This window comes from Saccopteryx bilineata, chromosome 2, assembly GCF_036850765.1.
Source record: "Saccopteryx bilineata isolate mSacBil1 chromosome 2, mSacBil1_pri_phased_curated, whole genome shotgun sequence".
In the NCBI taxonomy this organism is placed as follows: domain Eukaryota; kingdom Metazoa; phylum Chordata; class Mammalia; order Chiroptera; family Emballonuridae; genus Saccopteryx; species Saccopteryx bilineata.
This window is the reverse complement of record NC_089491.1, coordinates 297,628,823-297,652,015: the sequence shown is the minus strand read 5'-3', so window position 1 is coordinate 297,652,015 and position 23,193 is coordinate 297,628,823. Positions and strand designations below refer to the sequence as shown.

The 23,193-nt window shown below is 41.6% G+C and overlaps 1 protein-coding gene across 2 annotated transcripts in view; it reads right to left on the bottom strand.

Annotated features, from left to right (window-relative positions):
- Nucleotides 1-21,442, bottom strand: part of KCNH1 (potassium voltage-gated channel subfamily H member 1) — a 348,411-nt gene extending 326,969 nt beyond the window's left edge. For both annotated transcript variants that reach the window (XM_066255144.1, XM_066255141.1), the window contains exon 1: nucleotides 21,341-21,442. In XM_066255144.1, the coding sequence (XP_066111241.1) occupies nucleotides 21,341-21,419 (79 nt within the window). In that variant the 5' untranslated portion in view covers nucleotides 21,420-21,442. The remainder of the gene's footprint in view (nucleotides 1-21,340) is intronic.
- Nucleotides 21,443-23,193: the final 1,751 nt, after the last annotated feature.

Below are 23,193 nucleotides of genomic sequence, written 5' to 3'. Positions count from 1 at the left end.
TTTTGTTCAATAGAATTGTTCGGGTTTAGAGATGTGATGCGGGCCTGACCTGTGGTGGCGCAGTGGATAAAGTGTTGACCTGGGAATGCTGAGGTCACCAGTTCAAAACCCTGGGCTTGCCTGGTTAAGGTACATATGAGTTGATGCTTTCTGCTCCTCTCCTTTCTCTCTCTCTCTCTCTCTCTCTCTCTGTCTCTCTTCTCTCTCTAAAAAAACTGAATAACATTTAAAAAAATACACTAGAGAAATGATGTGATGTGCAATATAAAATAAAAATGTACCATAACGTCAAAGGATTCTACAGTAGAAATAAATTATCTGTTGGTGTGTCTCTTTATATGTACAAGAAATATCTAACTGTCTTTGGAACCAGCAAAACCCAGGTAACACATGGGCTCGATACATGCACAGTTTTTGCAGGTAAATTGTGTAACTGCCAATCAGCCAGTGGTCCATTGTGAAGCACCAAGTCCCTCCCACATTGCTCAGTAAGGTACGTTGGGTTCTACCTGGCTGCCCCTGCCATGATTTATTCATTGGCTCTCATCCGAAAGTTCCCTCTTTGATGCAAATTAGCCAGATGTTACTGCCTCCCTCTGATGTGTTTTTGCCCCCTGAGGGTCTTTCGATGAAGGAATGCATGCAATGAAATGGAAGGTTTCCTAAATTCAACCTTCCTCAGCCTACACACAGTTTTCCTTCTTATAGAATAAAACAAACATTTCTTTAAAAATTGGACATATTTAGTCTCCCCTCCCCCACCATATAAAATTTCTTCAGCTGATAGGGCATGAGCCAAGCTGCACTGCAGTCATCAGGCATGTCAAAATCATCCCAAACCTACCATTTGGCCATAAAACAGAACACAGAGGTATTCTAAAAAGAAATTATTAGAAAATTGCTCTTCATCATAATTACCAGCAATAACAAAGGAGAAACTAACTAAAGCAATGACTTAGAAAAGTGACTCAGTTTGGGCAATTACACAGATAAAAGCTACATTCAGCAAGCAGTTCACACAGATTTATCATTCCTTGCCAACACTGGATATTTAGAGGGCTACGGTAAAAATTTCACAAAAACTCCTAATAAGAATCTAAGCGATTTTACTTCGAAGAAAACATGTCTTCATGACACAGCAATGTTATAGATTATTAAGGGCATCAGTGTTTTACGTAAAGCAAGTCGGAGTAAAAATATATTTCCTTTCAGTTTAAAACAATAGAAAATTAGTGATTAGGATAAATGATCAAGAGGTTTTTTTGTCTCTAAGTACTACACAAAGACCAAGAAACAATAGTTTGATTTTCCTGAATCTAAATAAAATCTAGACCAGAAATTGATTTTTTTAAAACAAAAAGGACAGATCAAGACTTGGTAATATGGCAGAGAAAGCAGAAGACAGGATGAAAAATAAGAAGCTTAGTCAGTATGATCCACCTAAATAAAACACCTAAAATTTTAATAACACTAAGTCGATTTGTGGCTCTACTGTATATTTTCAACAGTAAAATTCCATGAAAATCATTCTTCAAAATTGTCAAGGGCCCAATCTTTGCACAATACAAACTGGACTCCCTAGAGATTCAATAGTTATTTGCTCTGTCTCTGATTTTAATATCCTACAGAAATACATTTTTGATTAAGTCAGTAAATTACAATGGGGAGAGAGATTTCAATTGCAAACGCAAACTCAAACACTGCATTTATTGGGTGGTTATCCCTAAGTACTTGGTTTCCAAAGCATGACCTCCATTTTCATTCAGCATTAAATTAAAGGATTTTCAAACAATAAAAGCAGATGAATCCGTTTCACAAGCAGTATGGAAGAAAATGAGAATACATTTGAAATTGAGTTAGAAATGCAGAGATCTTTACTAGTCAATGATATGTTACTTAATAAATAAGCCAGTGATAAGTTGAATTACTGCTGAGAAATATTTGTTTGTGTGAACACTTGCTAAAAAGTGATGCAATAAATTCATCAGCCCTTATTCTCATTTTTACAGTTATAATAGTTCCTTAATGCATATCTGTACATATAATAGGCACTTTGAAAAAAACTCCTAAAACCATTATTGAATAGTACGAAAATAATCATTCCCAGAACTCAAAAAAAAAAAAAAGGAAAGAAAAGGTGACTCAAAGTAAGCAATATAAAAATATTAAATGGTACTAGAAAATGATTTTTTAGTTAAGTTTACATTTGCCTGCTCTGTTATTTTAAAACTTTCACAGTAAAAATGGCACAGTATAGATAGAATCTAGCACCAGGGCAGAAGGAAGGGAATCTCAGAGCCACTCAGTTTAATACAACAAATATTTGAGTATCTACTTTGTCTCAGGCATAGCAGGAATGCAGGCGACACATTTGTCCATTTGTTTTTTATTTTTCATTGCTTTTAGAGAGAGAGAAAGGGAGGGAGAGAGAAAGATTCATTTGTTGATTCTTGTATATGCCCTGACCGGGGATCAAACCTGCAACCTTATGATGCTCTAACCAACGGAGCTAACTGGCCAGGGCACATTTATCCATTTGAAAGCTATGTCCAGCTACCTCATCTAGCTTTATCAGTCCTACTCTACATAACACATAATGCTGTATCCCACTTCCCAACCCAGACCTCAGTTATACTAGACCAGACCAGGAGTAGATAACTGGCCAAACAACCCATAGTCAGAGCTGGGCCAATTAGATTATCTCTCCAGAACAAAAACTAAGACACAAAGGCTGAGAGATCTGTAGTGGTGACAGCGTACATTCTAGTAGGTAAATGGGTAAAAGTAGTCTTGAGAGAGAAATGGGGACGAGTGCACAAAAAAGCAGCTGTTAAGGCATGGGAGGGAAGAAATGGACAGAGACAGACCAACGCCAGAGGCAGAACTGGTTAGATGGAGGCAGAGACTACAGACAAAGACAGACAGCAAAGAGGAACAGATGGAGACAGATGGTAGACAGTGACAAAGACAGATAGATAGCAGACAGACAGACGGGGTATAGACAAAAGGCAGATAGAAACAGAGACAGATGACAGAGATGATCAATGACAGGAAGCAACAGGCAGAAACAGGCAGGCAGACAGATGGGGAAAGGAGAGGAGAGAAGGAAGGAATGGAGGAACAAGGAGTGTGGAGAGAGGGGACAGCCCAACAGAGGTACTAGGGTATTTGCCAGAGCTGAAGAATGGACACAGACACCCAGGAGCAAGCCAGAAAGAAAGGTCTAAGGGACAGTTGAACCTAGAGAGTGAGTGAGAGACCCAGAGAGCACAAGACCGCTGGAAGAGAGTACAGAAGAGAGTAAGGAGAGAGACTGAGACCAACAGCCAGAGGGAGAAAGAGAGGAAAACCAGAAAGTCAAAGAGAAGGCATTACTAGAGACAAGTGAGAGGTAGGATTGGCAAGTAGAGGGAGGAAATAATAAAATTAATTCACACATGTGGACCCACCAAATGGCCTGGCCAGGGCACAACTCTAAACCTAGTTAGCCGGCACAAGAAAGGTTTCGTTGTCAAGGAAACATACCACCAATCACAGTCCTCCAACTCAGCGTTAGCTAGCTTACCTTCCCCAAGAAAACAGGACCTGCTTGCCAATCACCCCCTTTGCTGGGTTGCTGCTTTGAATGTTCCATAAATCTCACTCTTGCCCAAAATCCCTTGGGAAGGGTGCTCCATTGTCCTCACCCTGTCCACGGCCTGTTTTCTCTTAAATAAAGGTCATCAAACTTGTACCAAATTGTTTCACTGTTGTCATTCAACAAGAATAACAAAGAAAAGCAGCACACTCAATGAAGTCAGCCAGAGCACGATTCCAGGATGCCCCAGGTAGGTGAGAAAAGTATGAAGTGAACTTTCATCCAATTGAAGAAGAATGACTAGAATTTAGCACCTTCTCTGTCTTGTATCAGCTGTCATTTCAAAACGGTGGACTAAGCACACACATATATTTCCTTATTCTTGAATGATGGGTGAAAAATTAAGTGGAATATACCCACGACAACAACAAAGAGAAGGGAGTCACCAGCAGGTGCGAGCTCCGTTTCCGGAAAACAAAAAGCAGACAGAATGTGATGGCCAGCACAGGAAGCCACTATTTAAAACTTCCAGGGTGGTGGGGAGGATATGGGTAACAGACTTGGTAGGTCTCTGGAAAGACTTAGGACGTTGACATGCCAGCTAGCACTTGAAGCAGGAATGAGATCTGAGCAAAGAGTGGGAAACTAATTGAAACTCTGCAGAGGAGAAATCCACCCACTTTGACATACACCCTCCTCCGTCCACACACCCTGGCAGCCAAACCTCGGCTTCTCTTGAAAGCAGTTGTCTCCACTCTACAATGTCCATCAGAATTGCCTGGAGGGCTAATAAAACAAAGATCACTGGGCCCCATCCTCAGGGTTTCTGAGTCATTAGGTATGAGATAGGACCCCGAGAATTTGCATTCCTAACAAGTTCCTAGAGATTTTATTACTAAAAATGAAACAAAGGCAATTTACATGATCTCTTTAAACCTCACTTTCTACGCTTGTAAAATAAGAACAAAAATGCTCATAGAGTGGGGTCATAGTGAAGATTAAAGGGAATGACGCACATAAAACCTCTGGCATACTGCCAAACATGCAGGCGAGAAAGCCTATTTAATTGTCCAAGGTCATGATTATAACTGATAACTATAATTAGTGCTTAGAACTAGTATTAGTTGTCTTCTACTGTCTCTGATAAAAATCCCAATTTAGTAGCAAAAAGACAGTGTAATCTAGGAGCCACAGGGAGAAGCATTTTGAGAGACAGCCACCCTAACCTCTGGGATGAGTCCTTCCCCAAATCTGAAGTGAATATTACCCCTGGAAACAGCAATGCCAGCAAAGGGAAGCAGGACACCAGCCAAACAAACTCTCCCACCACACGCAGAACAGAGTCGCTTAAAAGGAAGGAGCTTTCGGGACTACAGTAGTGAGTCTTAGGGTCTGAGCTGCAGTGCCCCCACCCAAACGGCTGAGGGCTAGCCTGAGGGCGGGCAGCAGCAGGATGCGAAATGCAGTTCTGTCAGCAAGGAAGGAAGCTAGCTGGGCACCACTGAGGCCCAGGTGTGAGCTTAGTCTTGCCTGGCTGGGGAGGAGGGGACATGCAAAAGTGGTCAAGCCCAGCTACGGGCTGCCTGCAATCCAGCTTGCAGGGGAAAGGTAGGAGCCCCAGAAGGGGTGGAGACCCACCCTTGAGCAAGGGCACAGGAGCACAGCCTTGCCCCGCCCATGGAACTGAGGATTGTGGCCTGACTTGGGAGCCGGCTTCTCCTGCGGGAGTGGAGCCAAAAGCCCAGAACAGGCAGAGTCCCACTACTGAGCATGGGCACACAGTCTTGCCCGGCCTGTGGAGCCGAGGCTTGCAGCCATCCCATGAGTGGGCTCCTCTTACAAGGGAAGGGCGAAAGCCTGGAACAAGGCGGAGACCCTCAGCTGAGCAAAGGTGCTCACCCTTGCCCTCAAGGCCAAACATAATGCCACCCGTGGGGGCAGGGTGAAGGCCAAAGCCATAGAGGCCTGTACACTCGAGCACATGATCACAGCCACTCCCGTGAAGGAGAGACAGAAACCACAGCAACAGCCCCAGTGGGCAGGCACTGGCAAGGCCCATACCAGAATGTTCTAGGCAGCAACAGCAGAGGGGGTGGCTGGCTTGGAGACAGACCACACCTAGAAAACACAGAGGCCACACTCACTGGACTCCAGTGACCAAACCTTCTTTTACACAGACAAAATGAGAAGGCAGAGAAATGCAACACAAATGAATCAAGAGAAATCCCCAGAAAAGGACCTGAATGAGTCAGCTATAACCAAATTACCAGATGCAGAGTTTAAAATAACGATTGTTAGGATGCTCAAAGATATTAAAACAACAATAGATGGTCATTACGAACACCTAAATAAAGAGATAGCAAATATTAAAAAAGGACATTGAAATAATAAAAAAGAATCAGTCAGAAATGACAAATACAATATCTGAAATGAAGATCACAATGGAAGGAATTAAAGCAGGATGGATGAAGCTGAGAATCTAATCAGTGAGTTAGTGGACAAGATAAATAAAGGCACAGAAGCAGAGCAGAAAAAAGAAAAGAGCCTCAAAAAGTCTGAGGAAACTCTAAGAGAGCTCTGTGACAACATGAAGAGAAATAACATCCACATCATAGGGGTTCCTGAAGAAGTGAAAGAACAAATTATAGAGTCTTTGTTCAAACATATCATAGCTGAAAACTTCCCTCAATTAAGGTAGGAAAACATCTCACAAGTTCAAGAAGCACAGAGAACTCCATTAGAGAAACCCAAAGAAATCTACACTAAGTGATAAAGAGAAAATATTAAAAGCTGCTAGAGAAAAAAAGACTATCACCTACAAAGGAGCCCCCATAAGGAGGACTTCCGACTTCTCAACAGAAACACTTAAAGGGAATGGCAAGAAATATTCAAAGTAATGCAGAACAAGAATCTACAACCAAGACTACTTTATCCAGCAAGGCTATCGTTTAAAATTGAAGGAGAAATAAAAAGCTTTCCAGACAAAAAAAAAAACTCAAGTAATTCACTACAACCAAACCAAGGCTGCAAGAAATGCTAAGGGGCCTGTTGTAAACAGATCAATAATAACCTTAAATGTAAATGGATTAAATGATCTGATCAAAAGACATAAGGTAGCTGCGTGGATAAGAAAACAGGACCCATACATATGCTGTCTACAAGAGACACACCTTAAAACAAAAGATGCACATCGACTGAAGATAAAAGGATGGAAAAAATATTTCAGGCAAACAGAAATAAAAAAAAGCTGGGGTAGCAATACTTATATCAGACAAAATGGACTTTAAAACAAAGACTATAGTAAGAAATAAAGAAGATCACTACATAATGATAAAGGGAGTAGTCCAACAGGAAGATATAACCATTATAAATATCTATGCACATAATATAGGAGCACCTAAATATATAAAGCAGATTTTGATGGATTTAAAGGGCGAGATCAACAGCAATACTATAATAGTAGAGGATTTCAATACCCCACTAACATCACTAGTTAGATCCTCAAGAAAGAAAATTAACAAAGAAACATCAGACTTAAAGGACAAACTAGATCAACTCAATTTAATAGCTATCTTCAGAACCTTTCACCCTAAAGCAGCAGAATATACATTCTTTTCAAGTGCTTATGGTACATTCTCTAGGATAGACCACATGTTAGGGCACAAAAGCAATCTCAACAAATTTAAGAAGACTGAAATCATATCAAGCATTTTCTCTGATCACAATGGCATGAAACTAGAAATCAGCCACAACAGAAAAACTGAAAAATACTCAAACACATGGAAACTAAATTCCATGTTATTAAATAACGAATGAATAAACAATGAGATCAAAGAAGAAATAAAAAAATTCCTAGAAACAAATGATAACGAGCATATATCAACTCAAAATTTATGGGACACAGCAAAAGCAGTCCTGAGAGGGAAGTTCATAGCTTTACAGGCATACCTTAAGAAGCTAGAAAAAGCTCAAATAAACAACTTGACCCTGCATCTAAAAGAACTAGAAAAAGAACAGCAAATAAAGCCCAGAGCTAGTAGAAGAAAGGAAATAATAAAGATCAGAGTGGAAATAAATGACATAGAGGTTAAAGAAACAATACAGAGGAACAATGAAATCAGGAGCTGGTTCTTTGAAAAGGTAAACAAGATCAATGAACCTTTAACCAGACTCACCAAGAAAAAAAGAGAGAGGACTCAAATAAATAAAATTAGAAATGAGAGTGGAGAAATAACAACTGACACAACAAAAATACAAAATATTGTAAGAAAATACTATGAAGAACTGTATGACAAAAATTAGACAACCTAGATGAAATGGACAAATTCCTTGAAACATATAATCTTCCAAAAGTTAATCTGGAAGAATCAGAAAACCTAAACAGACCAATTACACCAAATGAGATTGAAACAGTTATCAAAAAACTCCCAACAAAGAAAAGTCCTGGACCTGATGGCTTCACAAGTGAATTCTACCAAATATTCAAAGAAGAACTAACTCCTATCCTTCTCAAGCTATTTCAAAAACTTCAAGAGGAAGGAAGACTTTCAGGCTCCTTTTATGAGATGAGCATAATTCTGACTCCAAAACCAGGCAAAGACAACACAAAGAAAGAAAATTATAAGCCAATATCTCTAATGAATTTAGATGCTAAAATCCTCAACAAAATATTAGCAAACCAGATCCCACAATACATGAAAAAAATCATATATCATGATCAAGTGGGATTTATTCTAAGGAGGCAAGGCTGGTATAATATTCGCATATCAATCAATGTGATTCATCATATAAACAAAAAGAAGGAGAAAAACCACATGATAATTTCAATAGATGCAGAAAAAGCATTTGATAAAATCCAGCACCCATTCATGATCAAAACTCTCAGCAAAGTGGGAATACAGGGAACATACCTCAACATGATAAAGGCCGTCTATGACAAACCCACAGCCAACATCATACTCAATGAGCGAAAATTAAAAGCAATCCCCTTAAGATCAGGAACAAGACAGGGGTGCCCCGGCCTCTCACCACTCTTATTCAACATAGTTCTGGAAGTCCTAGCCACAACAATCAAACAACAAGAAGAAATAAAAGGGATCCAAATTGGGAAAGAAGAAGTAAAACTATCATTATCTGCAGATGATATGATATTGTATATAGAAAACCCTAAAGTCTCAGTCAAAAAACTACTGGACCTGCCTGACCAGGTGGTGGCGCAGTGGATAGAGTGTCGGACTGGGATGCGGAAGGACCCAGGTTCGAGACCCCGAGGTCGCCAGCTTGAGCGCAGGCTCATCTGGCTTGAGCAAAGAGCTCACCAGCTTGGACCCAAGGTCGCTGGCTCCAGCAGGGGGTTACTCGGTCTGCTGAAGGCCCACGGTCAAGGCACATGTGAGAAAGCAATCAATGAACAACTAAGAAGTCGCAACGCGCACAACGAGAAACTGATGATTGATGCTTCTCATCTCTCTCCATTCCTGTCTGTCTGTCCCTGTCTATCTCTGCCTCTGTAAAAAAAAAACAAAAAAAAAAACAAAAAAAAAAACTACTGGACCTGATAAATGAATTCAGCAAGGTGGCAGGATATAAAATTAATACTCAGAAATCAGAGGCATTTTTATACACCAACAATGAACTGTCAGAAAGAGATATTAAGAAAACAATCCCCTTCACTATTAAACCAAAAAAATAAAGTACCTAGGAGTAAATTTAACCAAGGAGATTAAAGACTTGTACTCGGAAAATTATAAAACATTTATAAAAGAAATCAAGAAAGATACAAACAAGTGGAACATATACCATGCTCATGGTTAGGAAGAATAAACATCACTAAAATGTCTATATTACCCAAACCAATTTATAAATTCAATGCAATACCGATTAAAATACCAATGACTTACTTCAAAGATATAGAACACATATTCCAAAAATTTATATGGAACCCAAAAAGAACACGAATAGCCTCAGCAATCTTGAAAAGGAAGAATAAAGTGGAAGGTATCACACTTCCAGATATCAAGTTATACTATAAGGCCATTGTACTCAAAACAACCTGGTACTGGCATAAGAACAGGCATATAGATCAATGGAACAGAACTGAGAATCCAGAAATAAACCCATACTTTTATGGACAACTGATATTTGACAAAGGAGGTAAGAGCATACATTGGAATAAGACAGCCTCTTCAACAAATGGTGTTGGGAAAATTGGACAGCTACCTGCAAAAAAATGAAGCTAGACCACCAACTTACACCACTCACAAAAATAAACTCAAAATGGATAAAAGACTTAAATGTAAGCCATAAAACCATAAGCATCTTAGAAGAAAACATAGGCAGTAAGTTCTCTGATATCTCTCGTAGCAATGTATTTGCCGATTTATCTCCACAGGCAAGTGAAATAAAAGACAGGATAAACAAATGGGACTATATCAAACTAAAAAGCTTCTGCACAGCTAAATACAATAAGAACAGAATAAAAAGACAAACTACACAATGGGAGAATATATTTGACAATACGTCTGATAAGGGGTTAATAACCAAAATTTATAAAGAACTTGTAAAACTCAATTCCAGGAAGACAAACAATCCAATCAAAAAATGGACGAAAGAGCCCTGGCCGGTTGGCTCAGTGGTAGAGCGTCAGCCTGGCGTGCAGGAGTCCTGGGTTCGATTCCTGGCCAGGGCACACAGGAGAAGCACCCATCTGCTTCTCCACCCCTCCCCCTCTCCTTTCTTTATGTCTCTCTCTCTCCCCTCCCACAGCCAAGGCTCCATTGGAGCAAAGTTGGCCCGGATGCTGAGAATGGCTCTATGGCCTCTGCCTCAGGCACTAGAATGGCTCTGGTTGCAGCAGAGCAATGCCCCAGATGGGCAGAGCATCGGCCCCTGGTGGGCATGCCGGGTGGATCCCGGTCAGGCGCATGTGGGAGTCTGTCTGACTGCCTCCCTGTTTCCAACTTCAGAAAAATACACAAAAAAAAATGGGCAAAAGAAATGAATAGACACTTCTCCAAAGAGGACATACAGATGACCAACAGGCATATGAAAAAATGCTCAACAACACTAATCATTAGAGAAATGCAAATTAAAACCACAAGGAGATATCACCTCACACCAGTCAGAATGGCGCTCATCAACAAAACAACACAGAATAAGTGCTGGCGAGGATGTGGAGAAAAGAGAACCCTCCTGCACTGCTGGTGGAAATGAAGACTGGTGCAGCCACTGTGGAAAACAGTATGGAGATTCCTCAAGAAATTAAAAATCGAACTGCCTTTTGACCCAGCTATACCACTTTTAGGAATATACCCCAAGAACACCATAGCACTGTTTGAAAAGAAGAAATGCATCCCCATGTTTATGGCAGCATTGTTCACAATAGCGAAGATCTGGAAACAGCCCAGTGTCCGTCAGTGGATGACTGGATTAAAAAGCTTTGGTACATATATACTATGGAATACTACTCAGCCATAAGAAATGATGACATTGGATCGTTTACAACAGCATGGATGAACCTTGATAACATTATACTGAGCAAAATAAGTAAATCAGAAAAAACTAAGAACTATATGATTCCATACATAGGTGGGACATAAAAATGAGACTCAGAGACATGGACAGAGTGGGGGTTACGGGGTGGGGAGAAGGAGAAGGAGGGGGTTGGGGAAGGAGAGGGGCACAAAGAAAACCAGTTAGAAGGTGACGGAAGACAATTGGACTTTGAGTGATGGGAATGCAGCATAATCAAACGTCAAAATAACCTAGAGATATTTTCTCTGAACATATATACCCTGATTTATCAATGTTATCCCATTAAAATTAATAAAAAATTTAAAAATCTCAATTTACTTATGGGTTTACCAACTTCTGAGATTATGAAAGAGAAAAAAGATGGAAAGGAAATGAGAAAGTAGCTCATCAAATTTGTAGGTGACCAGGTCGTTGGTCAGGCAGAACACCAATGTTTTGAGCCATGTTCAAAGAACACACACCCCCTCACCAAGTTCATCCCGGTGAGTGAAACTACTGTAGAGGCCTAGCAAGAAGATGATAGCACACTTAGATGGATAATTAGACAAGTGTTATTGACAAAGGCATGGAGGAGGTATTGGCAGTGGTGTATGCTGGTGAACTGACTAGTGTGGGGTGCATCATTTTATAAGATTTGCCAATTTCTGAGGTGTAAAATGCTCCCACCATAGCAGATTTCAAGTTACCACAGTAAAGTCCCCAAACCAGAAAAATGGAAGAGTGTGCAGGTGCAGACCTTGAAAGGTGGCACCAGCCAGCTCAGCTGGTCTCAGCATACCACTGAGGAGACCCTCAGGGACAGTGCAGTCCCCAGGATTTGTAACAGTTGGAAATGCTAAGCTGCCTAAACCTACCCAAACCCAAAAAGAATGAGCTGAAGATGAGAACTTTACTCAAGGAAAAACAGCTAGGCTACGATGACATTGCAGGGAGGAAACTAGGAGAATAAACGTCACGACCTCTCCCTCCTCCCTCCCATCCCATAACGGTGTGCCCCACAAGCTGACGCCAGGCAGGAGCCAGAAAGCTCGGGAGCCTACTGACATAATCCATATAAGGCAGCTTCCCGGGATACAGAGCAGGTTAGAAAAGAGATGCTCAACTTCACTAGTTATAATGGAAATGCAAATCAAAACCACAATGAGACACCACCTTACACCTGTTAGAATAACTATTACCAATGAGACAAGAAACAACAAGTGTTAGAGAAGATGTGGAGTAAAGGGAACTCTTGTACACTGTTGGTAGAAATGCAAATTGGTGCAGCGTCTGTGGAAAACAGTATGGATATTCCTCAAAGGACTAGGAATAGAGCTACCATATTACCTAGCAAGCCTTCTTCTGGTATCTACAAGAAAAATTTGAAAACACTCATTCATAAAGATACATGTACCACTATGTTCATTACAGCACTATTCACAATAGTCAAGATGTGGAAATAACTTAAGTGTTCTTGGACAGGTGATTGGATAAAGAAGAAATGATATATATAAAGGAATACTACTCAGCCATAAAAAGATGCCTCTTGAGAGTATAATGCTAAGTAAATAAGTCAGACAGAAAAAAATAAGAACCATACGATTCATAAGTGAAATATAAAACAACAAACAAACTCATAGACACAGACAACAGTAGGGTGGTTACCAGAGGAGAAGGGGAGTAGGGAGAGAATGAAGAGGGCAAAGGGGTCAAATATATGGTGGCAGAAGGAGACTAGAGTTTGGGTGGTGAGTACACAATGAGGTATACAGATGATGTATCATAAAATTGTATACTTGAAACTTATATAATGTCATTAACTAATGTTACTCCAATAAATTTAATTTTTTAAAAAGAAAGAATGCCTCTAAGAAGGCAAACAGATGATATATAGTACATTGGGCCATGTAGAGGCTCAAAGCCCAGCCTTAATAACAGCAGCACAGAACTCCATTCAATCTCTATAATGCTGAAAGAAAACCAAAGTAAAGAAAATAAAAACTTAAAAAATCGATTTAGATAAAATAAATATAAACTTATCATTCAAATGTATTCCACTTCTTCCAATGGTTGTGAAGCAGTTCTAGTCTAAAATATGCTTTCCAAATTCACTGTCATAGAAACAAAAGTTAAGCTGAAAATAAATATTGGTAAAACTTGCCAATATAGAATCATCTTGCAGATGCTGACTCCGGCACTTTGAGAAAGTCCATGGAGGCTGCTGATGCTATTGCTTTACGGGAAAAAGGAGGTAATGAGAAGCCATTCCTCTTCTTTAGAGAAGCATCTTACGTCACTGCAGAACCTTTCGGAAGTTACAACAAACCATGGTTTTGAGGCATTCTCAGTTAGTAATTACATGAATAATTATAGGATTGACTCAGTTAGTTTTAGAACATTGGTTTGATGTGACATAGGACTAATCGAAAGTTGTCATTTTAATTTATACAATGAATCTTAAGATGAGTAAGCAAATAGATGCTGATTATTGGCATAACTTGATAATACCCCATCAGAAGACTTTTAAGGAGTTTTGTCACTACCAGGAGTGCATGCCTATGACAGCAGGGACTGTGAAACTGAGGGAGATGCTGAAGCTGGCCAGATTACACTCCGTTCAGCAAGACTACACTTGCATAGAGAACCAACGCATCAAGCAAACTCCAGCATCTGAAATAGGCTGGAAGCTCACAATGGGTCCACAACCCAAGACAGCATGCCAAAGAAGACAGAGTAACGGGATAGCCCAGAAAAATGAGGCTTGTTTAAGTCCCAGAACAAAGCTTCATACATTCTGTAACTGTCTTCTTTAAACTGACTTAAGGCCCTGGCCAGTTGGCTCAGTGGTAGGAAGTCGGCCTTGTGTGTGGATGTCCTGGGTTTAAATCCCGGTCAGGGTACACAGGAGAAGTGACCATCTGCCTCTCCATCCCCACTTCTCCTTCTCTCTCTTTCTCTCTCTTTTCCCCTTCTGCAACCATGACTCAGTTGGTTTGAGCATATGAAGCCTCAGGTGCTAAAAATAGCTGTGTTACCAGCATGACCCAAGATGGGCAGAGCATCAGCCCCAGATAGGGGTTTCTGAGTGGATCCTGGTCAGAGAGCATGTGGTAGTATGTCTCTCTATCTCCCTTCCTCCTCTTCTCTCACTTAAAAAAAAAAAGAAAAAGAAAAAATAAACTGACTTAAGGGATCTGGTCATCCCACATCCAACCTCACAAAAAATAAAATAGCTGTAAAATCTGAGGATAATTTTGGGTGAAGAGTTATAAAGGGGAAATGTGTAGCCCATACTGAGTCACCATAACATCTCCCAACTCTTTGGAGAGGTTTACAATGCACATTCATCTTCAGCATGGATTCCCCATGAAAATCACGAACATCTTACTTTCTTGGGTATTCCCCATTCCTCACACAGTATCGGGCTCATAAAAGGTCCACAAAACTTATGAAACTGAACCACAAACTGGCGTTTGCTTTGCATTTTAATTTGTCTTTGTTTTATTCCTCTGTGAAATCTATGCCTTTCTTCCAGTCATTTTGTTTTATTTCTTTCAGCAAAAGAAACATAAATCATTCACTTCCTAGTTCCATCCCACTTCCAGCTTTAATTCTTACATAATCTCAGTCCCCAGGGTTTACTGCTTCTCAATTTAAGAAAATGAGTCTTTTACACATACAACACATACACCACACACCCTTTGCGTATGCCTTTTTACACAATTTTAACTGTACAAGTCTCTCGCGTCATCTATCATCATGTATGAGTGAGTTCACATTGTGAGAACATTCCAACACACAGTAGATACTCATGCCTCCCAAAGGACAAGAGCAAGTTTTGTTTTCATTTCACTTTGATCACGTGCTCACTACTAACATAACCCTAAATGACTCTGTTTTATTACTAGATTGTTTGGGTAATGTCATTATCAAAAAAAGGGGGGGGGACAAAATACCAAGTGGTGGCAAGGATGTGGAGTGTAAGAACTCTCATACACTGATGGAGGCAGTGTAAATTGATGCAAACCCTTTGGAAAATTGTTTGGCAGCCTCTACTGCAGTTAAACATAGGCATCTAAGCATATGCCCGATATATGCCCACATGTCCCAAAAGACGTGTACAAGAATGTTTGTAGAAGCATTAATAGCAAAAAACCTTGAAAGAACAACTCACATGTTGTTGAAGAGGGTCATTGAGAGGGTGTAATTTGCCACTGACCCTTGAGCTGGATCCAGGCAATCAGAGGCTCCTCAGCCCCTGCCCTGTCCTTGGAATGCACATTCTGCCCACAGTTCCCATGATGGGAGCTATTTCAAGGACACAGCTTTGAGAAAGTAAGGTGTTGTTGAGACCATCTGGACTGATATGTGAATGAACTAAATTAAGGCCTCTACATAAACTTTTAACACTCTGACAGGTGGTGCGGAGATCCACCCACCTTGCAGCCACCCAAAACAAGCCCCATATGTAAGCTCCCTTGTTTATTAAACCTGCCCCCTGTCATTCTGGAGTGGTCTGCCTCTTCCTTCGGTCTCCTTGCTTTCCATGTACAGGGGCCAGTTTGCAAACAAACACGTGTCCATCATCAGCATTCAGAATGGGTGAATGAAATGTGTGTTGTGGTCATACCATAAAGTCCTATACTGCAGTGACAATGAAGTGACTGTACACGCATCAGCATGGCTAAATCTCCAACTGAACAAGAGAATACATGCTGCCTAGCCCTATATATATAAAGCTCAAAAACAGACAAACTACCGTGTTCAGGAATGCAAAACAAGGTGGTAAAATTAAAAGGCAATGCAAGAAGTGATCACCATAAAGTCAGGAGATGGTCCTCTTTGGAGAGCAAGGGCAAATCCAGTTCCAGGAGCTTCTGGAGAGCTGGCAAGATCCAACTTCTTGATATAGATGGTGACGCACAATATTTACTTTATACAAACATATAAAGGTGTACCACATTATTTTATGTGCTTTTCTACTGTGGTATTAGACAATTGTTAAAAAGTTTAAAGGGGGAGAAGGTCCACATAAGATAATCATTATCAAATTATAAAAAAGAAAAGAAAACGTTTTCAAGTGGAAGAGAGAGTGAAGTAGGTCAGTTTCACTCCACAGGGCAGACCTCAAGTGAGCGGTCTCTGTAGGAGGGCAGATTTTGGTGAGGCCAAATTACAACAGTAAGAAAAGGATGGCGAGAAAGAAAGGAAAAAAAAAAAGTTGAATAGAAAAGAAAGGAATGAAATGAAAAGAAAAGAAAAACTAGTTCACAACTATGGTTGCTTGAAAACAGAACATCCCTTGTGAGAGAGTGAATGTCCCATCACGGAAGCTATACAAGCACAAGCTAGATAACCACTGGGAGGGATGCTCTGAAGAAGATTCAAACACTGGGAGATGAATTGTAAAGAACGTTCCTTCAAACCTGAGATTCTGCTATTCTCTTTCTCACCAGTTAAAGGTATGGCTACTCAAAGGGAGAAACAAAACAAAAACAAGAACCATGGTCCAAATATCCTAAATGTATAAAGCAGATGCTCACTTTTCAAAATGGGTTCATTTCCATAAAGAACCAAGGTGTATTTTAAATGTTTGTTTCCAAGCCATTAACTATCTAACCGAAAGGGCAAGTAGAGGGGGTGGAGTGGCAGGCTTCAAGGTACCACTGAAGGGGCCACTGCCAAATGAATACAAAGCTGGTGTCAGGAGAAGATGAAGCCAGAGATTCAATTTACCCACAATGTTCAAAGGCATCTATTCTTTAATGCTTTATTAATAAAATAGATGAAGTTCATAAAAATCATGGAGTTAGGAGATTACCGCCTGATGTTAAATCACAAAGATTCATCCTCTTAATCCCCCAGCTAATATCAGCCAATAGATTAAATTTTTGACACTTTTTGGAGAAAGACAGCTGAGCCTGGGTTGAAGGTTATCTTAGAACATATTACAAGAGAAAACAAGCTCCATCAAGCGGGTCATAATCTAGACTATCATTTATTCTCCTTCAAAACAGAATGGGCTTTCTGTTCTAGAAATATTCCCGTGGCTCAACACATCGGTGAGGAGACACGACACCACCTGTGGCTCTCATCCAGTGTGCTAACTAATTCTATCAACAACCTGAACCAATCTAACACCATGCCAAAACACGGCTGACTTAGCAATCTGTAAATTATACACGCACATAAATCTGGACCCAAATGTGCTGTGTTTTGCTCCTGTTAACGTGCATGGGTTCTTATTGGCACCTACAGTTGTTTGCTATAGGTTTCTGAACACTAAAGCATATGTTCTGCTCGAATGGGACCATTTAGGGTAATATTTTTGTAGTTTCCTGGCACTAGGGTCTGCCAGCCTTCCTAAAGCAGATCTCCTATTTGCCTCAGCGAGCGTTCTGAAAGCAAGTGCCTGCAGATTTAAGCAACCATCAAAAGACATTCTGGAGCAACACTTTCCAACCATGCATATGAAGAGAAGCAGGCTAGCTTTGCCTATGTGGCAATGAAATCAACTGGAGGATTTGAAACGATGGCCAATACGACCACAAGCAAGCACAAATCAAATCTGGCCCATTAATTATTCCTGCTGACTACTTACAACTGTCCAAATAAGAGATAATTATCAAATGTCACCTTCAAATGGTATTCAGAATGTACCAAAGAAAGTTAAACTAGATTTGAATCCCATCAAGATCAGTAAACACCTTAAGAGTGGTTTTGTTTTCTGGGTTTTGGAGGGGGTGTTTTGTTTTGTTTTGTAATCCAATGTCAAGCCTAAGTAAGAGTTGCAGCCAGGAAACATGGTGGAATAGGGGAAAGATCCTTGAACCAAGATTCACTAGAATGTAACTTACTCAGAGTAAGGGGCTTTCTTGTTTCCCACCATATCCCCAGTGTTCAATTAGTATGCTCAGCAAATCTTTATGGGATGAACAACTACTGACTAGTCCCTACGCTGCCTTTAACCACCTTTAACTCCCTCTTTACTAACCAACTGTAGGTAAATTATTTGACCCGAGGAGTCTCAGTTCCCAAAACTCTGAAATGAAACACTGCATCTCTTTTGCCAGTTGATGAAGATCAAAAGTGATATTTTATGAAAAGGGACTTTAAATATATATTATAACGGGTACACACATATTAAAAGCCCGTTATTCTGCCCGTGCCTTTAACCAAACCATTGACAAAAGTAAAAATACTGCCCTCCCTTGAAACAGAATTAGCTTCTCCTTTGCCCTCTTATTCTGTTTGGATGTGGTAGCATGGCTGTTAGCCAAAATGGATGTTGTTCTTGTTGTTATAACATTTTATTTAATCTCCACTGGGAAATTATGCTTCTCTAGAGAAAACAATGGTAATACGAGGAAGGTCATTTCACGGTGTACCATAAGAAACATGACACTGGGGTCAAGAGGCTTAGGGGTTCATCAGTACTGCCCTTAAATATTTGAAGAAAAGCAATACTTTAATTTTTTCATCTATACAGTAACGGGGAAGGAGGGCAGATTATCCCCAAGGTCTGTCTTAGCCTCCAGTTCTATGATATTCCAGACACCAGATACTCAAATGCCCCAAAACAAAGTCAGTTCTACTATCCATTAGCATAAAATTAGAATAGTTTTTCAAGCATGATGAAAACAGTTCCACAGGTTAAGTCATAATGTCTGGAGAAACAATGATGCTACAAGAAAAATGAATGCTATCCTTTAAGGAACACCTGCTTCAGGCACTATATGCCAGCCACTTTGAATGCCACTTAATATTCCTAGGACTCAGTTTTCTGATCTTTAAAAGAGGAACAAAAATACTGCATAAACACCACTGGGAGAAAATACCTAATGAATTAATCAAAAAGTAGTGCTATTTTTAAAAGGCAAAGTGCTATTTAAAATACTATAATGTCCAGGAAAAAAAAAGGCTGGTAGATTTTGGGAGGAGAAAATCAATATTTTTAAATAGACTTTTTCCATCACAGTAAAATAATATAATGCATGTAGATACTGTAATATTTCCACGTATTTTTTTTCTATTTGTGTTCAGGAAATACAATGAAAGAAATCACTAAAAACTTAAATTCCACATTTCATGATCGGAATCTTTTCTTCTGAAATAATACATAATTTTAAAAGTTCATCCTTTCTCCCAACATGTTTTGTTTTGGTTGTTGATGCTGTTTGATTGGTTGGTTGACTGAAGTCGAGCTTAGGAAATGGTGCTGAAGTTAGAGTGCCAGCACCGAAAATATTCCCAGCTAGTTCTTCAACTGAGTTCTACACGTGCGTTCAGAGGTGAAGCGGCTCTAGGTCAACTAAACCAGAAGGTGTTCTGCCTTCTCAGCCCCAGTATTTTTTTAAATTATGGTACCAGCTTCAGGAGTGTGTGCGCATGTGCCCGTGTGTGTGTGTGTGTGTGTGTGTGTGTGTGTGTGTGGTATTAGCTCCAGGATTTTTAAGTTCCTCCTATGAAGCCCAACGAATCTTGTGACTTCTACATGTAAGATTCTCTTACTGCTCTCTCCATTCAAAAACATACCATGGTATATATTAGACATACGAGGTTTCCCCTCTCATTTAAAGGACTCAGCCTCTTCACCAAAAAATGAAATTGTCACTGATATTGATAAGAATGTTGTTGTCACTGCCAAGGGGATCCCCCAGTCAGCAAGATTGCCTCCATATCCCCTAACAGGCCAATAACAATAGCAATCACAGCACATTTAACTCTAAAATAGTGGTTTTATTTTTTAAAAATCTTTGAAAACCACCAGCTTTTTTATAGCAGAAGAATTCATTGTGGCTGTTTGTACAGTACTTATCATCACCTTATATCCCCAGGTAACAGCTGTGACCTTGCTTTAAAAGCCACCTTAGTTTTGAGTGAGGAAGACCTTGAAGGGAAAGGTGACCAGAAACTCTTCAATAATCTTATTTGTAAGAGGCACATAATAAATATAGTAATTATTTCTAGTAAGTATTTAATACATGATGATTTGCTATCCTAGTTATTTTATTATAAGATAAACTTAAATCACTTCTTAATTAAAGAGTGTTTTTTAGTAGCATAAGTCACTTTTCATGCCCTTCCCCTCACTCCCTAACTAAATCCAAATAGAAGCCCAAGCTTTAACATAGCTCTTTAAGGCTCCAAAACCAAGATATTCACATATTTTTAAAACCCAATTCCCGAGTTAGCGCTTCATGTCCCTCTCATGAATGTCATCTGTCTCCGGAAGGAGAACGTCCAGGAAGTCTATAAAGAGCTTCTATGAGGCTGGGCACCTTTCATTTTAGTCCTTTGATGGCGGGGAGGGCACTGCACTTATTTGCTCTGTAAGCATCTCAGCCTGGTGCTCCGCTGTGAGTCCTGAAGGCATCTGAAATGTTTCCTTTTCCAGCCCTGCTCCTAGGTCTATCGCCCCCCTCCCTTCGGGGTACTGTCTATCTTAAGGCCACGGGGAAAAAGAGGGGCGGGGAGCATTGGTTTATTGGGTAGTTGAGATCTATAGGCTTGGTGAGCTTGGGAATTTATAGGTGAGCAAGATTAATGGGCATAAAACACTGTTGTGTTTGGAAGAGAGGAACTGTAACAAATTCGTACCTGTGACCACTTAGCCATCTCTGCACCGGTGCCCTTCACTTCCACCTGAGTCTAGGAAATTCTGCCCCTAATGGCCTTAACTTAACCTCAAAGTGGGTGGGTGGCTCGGTGAAGAGGTGAGATCCGGCAGCCTGCAGCATGTCCCTAAATTCCTGCGTCCCTACACCTAGGACTTGCGGGCGCTGGGGTGAAGGCGGAGGCGGCCAGAGCTGGCGATCTCCACAGCTGGCGCCCCCTGTGGGGAGGCGACGCCGCGGGGGGCAGCAGCTGGAGCGCTCCAGAGCCTTCGCGGAGGGTGGGCTGTTCCGATGGGGGACGCGCGGCCGCTCCTGCTGCGGCTGGCTTCCCATCACTTTTCCCAGTACTTTGCTCATCAGCTGTTACGCTGTCTGGTGAGGAGACCGAGAAGGTGGGAGAAAGGCCCACAGGACGTCCCCAGGGGACCTCTCCTCTCGGGATGGGGGCCCATCAGACCCCGCCCCGCCCTGCCCACCTTTCCCAACCTCCAGGTGGCAGCCGGGGCGCCCGTGCCGCGGCTCCCAACGGAGCTCCGGGTTCTGCTGCATCTGCTGGCGCCGAGCGGCGGGATGCGACTGCAATAAAGGCACGGATGAAAAGCCCGGGTGACTGAAACCCGAATGCACCTCTTACCATTGGACCGCCGGACAATATTCTCCAGAAACGTGTTCTGCGGGGCCACCAGTCCCCTCCTGCCTCCGGCCATGGTCATCCCCCCGCCCCCCGCAGCTCGGAGTCGGGGGCGTCCCGGGCGGCTTCTCACGGCAGCAGGAAGCGGGGCATGGGGCCCGCGTGCGATCCCGGCTCGAAGCGCTCCATGCGCCCCACGGGGACCCAGGCGCTCAGAGGCGGCGGCTCCCTCCCGCTGCCACCCTCGCGCCCTCTTCGCGCTTCGCTCCCTGCGGCCCGCCTGGCAGTGCACTCGCGCGGGGCTCGCCTCGCCGCAGCCGCCTCCGGGTGGGCGGAGGGAGCCGCGGCGCCTGGGCTGGTGGCGCCCCCTACCGGGCGCGTGTCCCCAGCGGGCCTACGGGAGACCGAGCCGGGGTCCCGCCGCGGCCAGGAGGTGGCGACCCGCTGTGGGCCAAGGCTGGGTTGGCAGCGCCACCCTCTGGGCACAGCCGGGGATTGCGTTCAGTGCGTCTTGGGCTGGGTGGAGAGGAGGGCAGCGTGAGCAGCTAGCTGGTGGATTCCCTGCCAACAAAGTCTCCCCAAGTCCTGCGGGTCCGTGATGATGTAACTCTCTTCCTTTGCTCTGTTTCAGGCAGGAGCCCTTGGGACCTCTGACGCCCTTAGAACACCTTCCTCTTCCCCCTAGGCTTTCTATGCCTATCTGTAAAAGTTGCTCCACCTTGATTTTGAAACCAGTGTTGTACCAGTAAATTAATGAAGTTGTGTTGTAGGAGGTCAGACTTGAAGAGTGACTGACTGAGCTCCAGATGAGATACCTTGAGTTGTTTTTAAAGATAATCAAAAGCCAAATGCAGGCTCTGGGCGTCTGATAAATTTGTTGACTGATATGATTTCTGTTCTTATCCAACAAATATTTACCAGAAAGCCAAGAAAATATATGACTATATACATAACTTTTTTTTTTTTTTTTTTTTTTTTTTTTTTTTTTTTTAGCTGAAGCACGGACTGTTAGGATCAGCGTGTAAGGTTAGGAAACAGGAACAAACTGGCAAATGGCAAAACGAAGCACCTGTTTCTGAGGGCAAATGCTTAGGGTAAGGGGTAGTGTGAGGTGGGCAGCTTCCCTAACATTTAACAATTAATAAGGGCAACCTTGGCTTGAAGGACAGTCTACACTGTACAAGATAAGGTGCCGGTCTTTACACCTGCCCTTGTATAAGAAGAATCACATACACCAAAAGTTTCTGGGCAAGAAGTCAGACCACCCTTCTTTGTCTGCTGATTTGGGGAGATGTCTACCTGTACACACACTTTGCCTGACCCTTTACCATATATCCCCACTGGGTGTGGCCAGAGACCAAGTCTATGCCCCACAAAAGAAATGAGTTGATAGTTTTCTAGTTTATTCCAGGCTGGGTCAACAGTCGACATTAAAATGAAAGAAGAATAAAAACCTAAGCCTGCAACCTCAGTTGTACAGATAAACTGTCCTGACATACTCTATTATCATATTGCAGCTACCCTGTCTAAGTGTATTAATATCAAAAGTAGAACCAATTCTTGCTCACCAATCTCTGAGTTGCTGTGAAGATCAAATGTAATTATGTACTCTAAATTGCATAATGTACTCTAAATTCTAAAGTGTTATATCAAGGTCAAACATCATTAGAGTGACTAAATAAATTGGGCCATTCCAAACATCACCCTTTGTCTCATCTTGTGTAGACATAACATAAACTGACTGCTTTAGCAGAGTTAAGTAAGACTTCATAGGCTTTGAAAGCAATGATACACTTCTTCCATATGGTAACATTCTGCCTGGCACATCAGTCACCCAATTGAGAGCTGTGATTTCT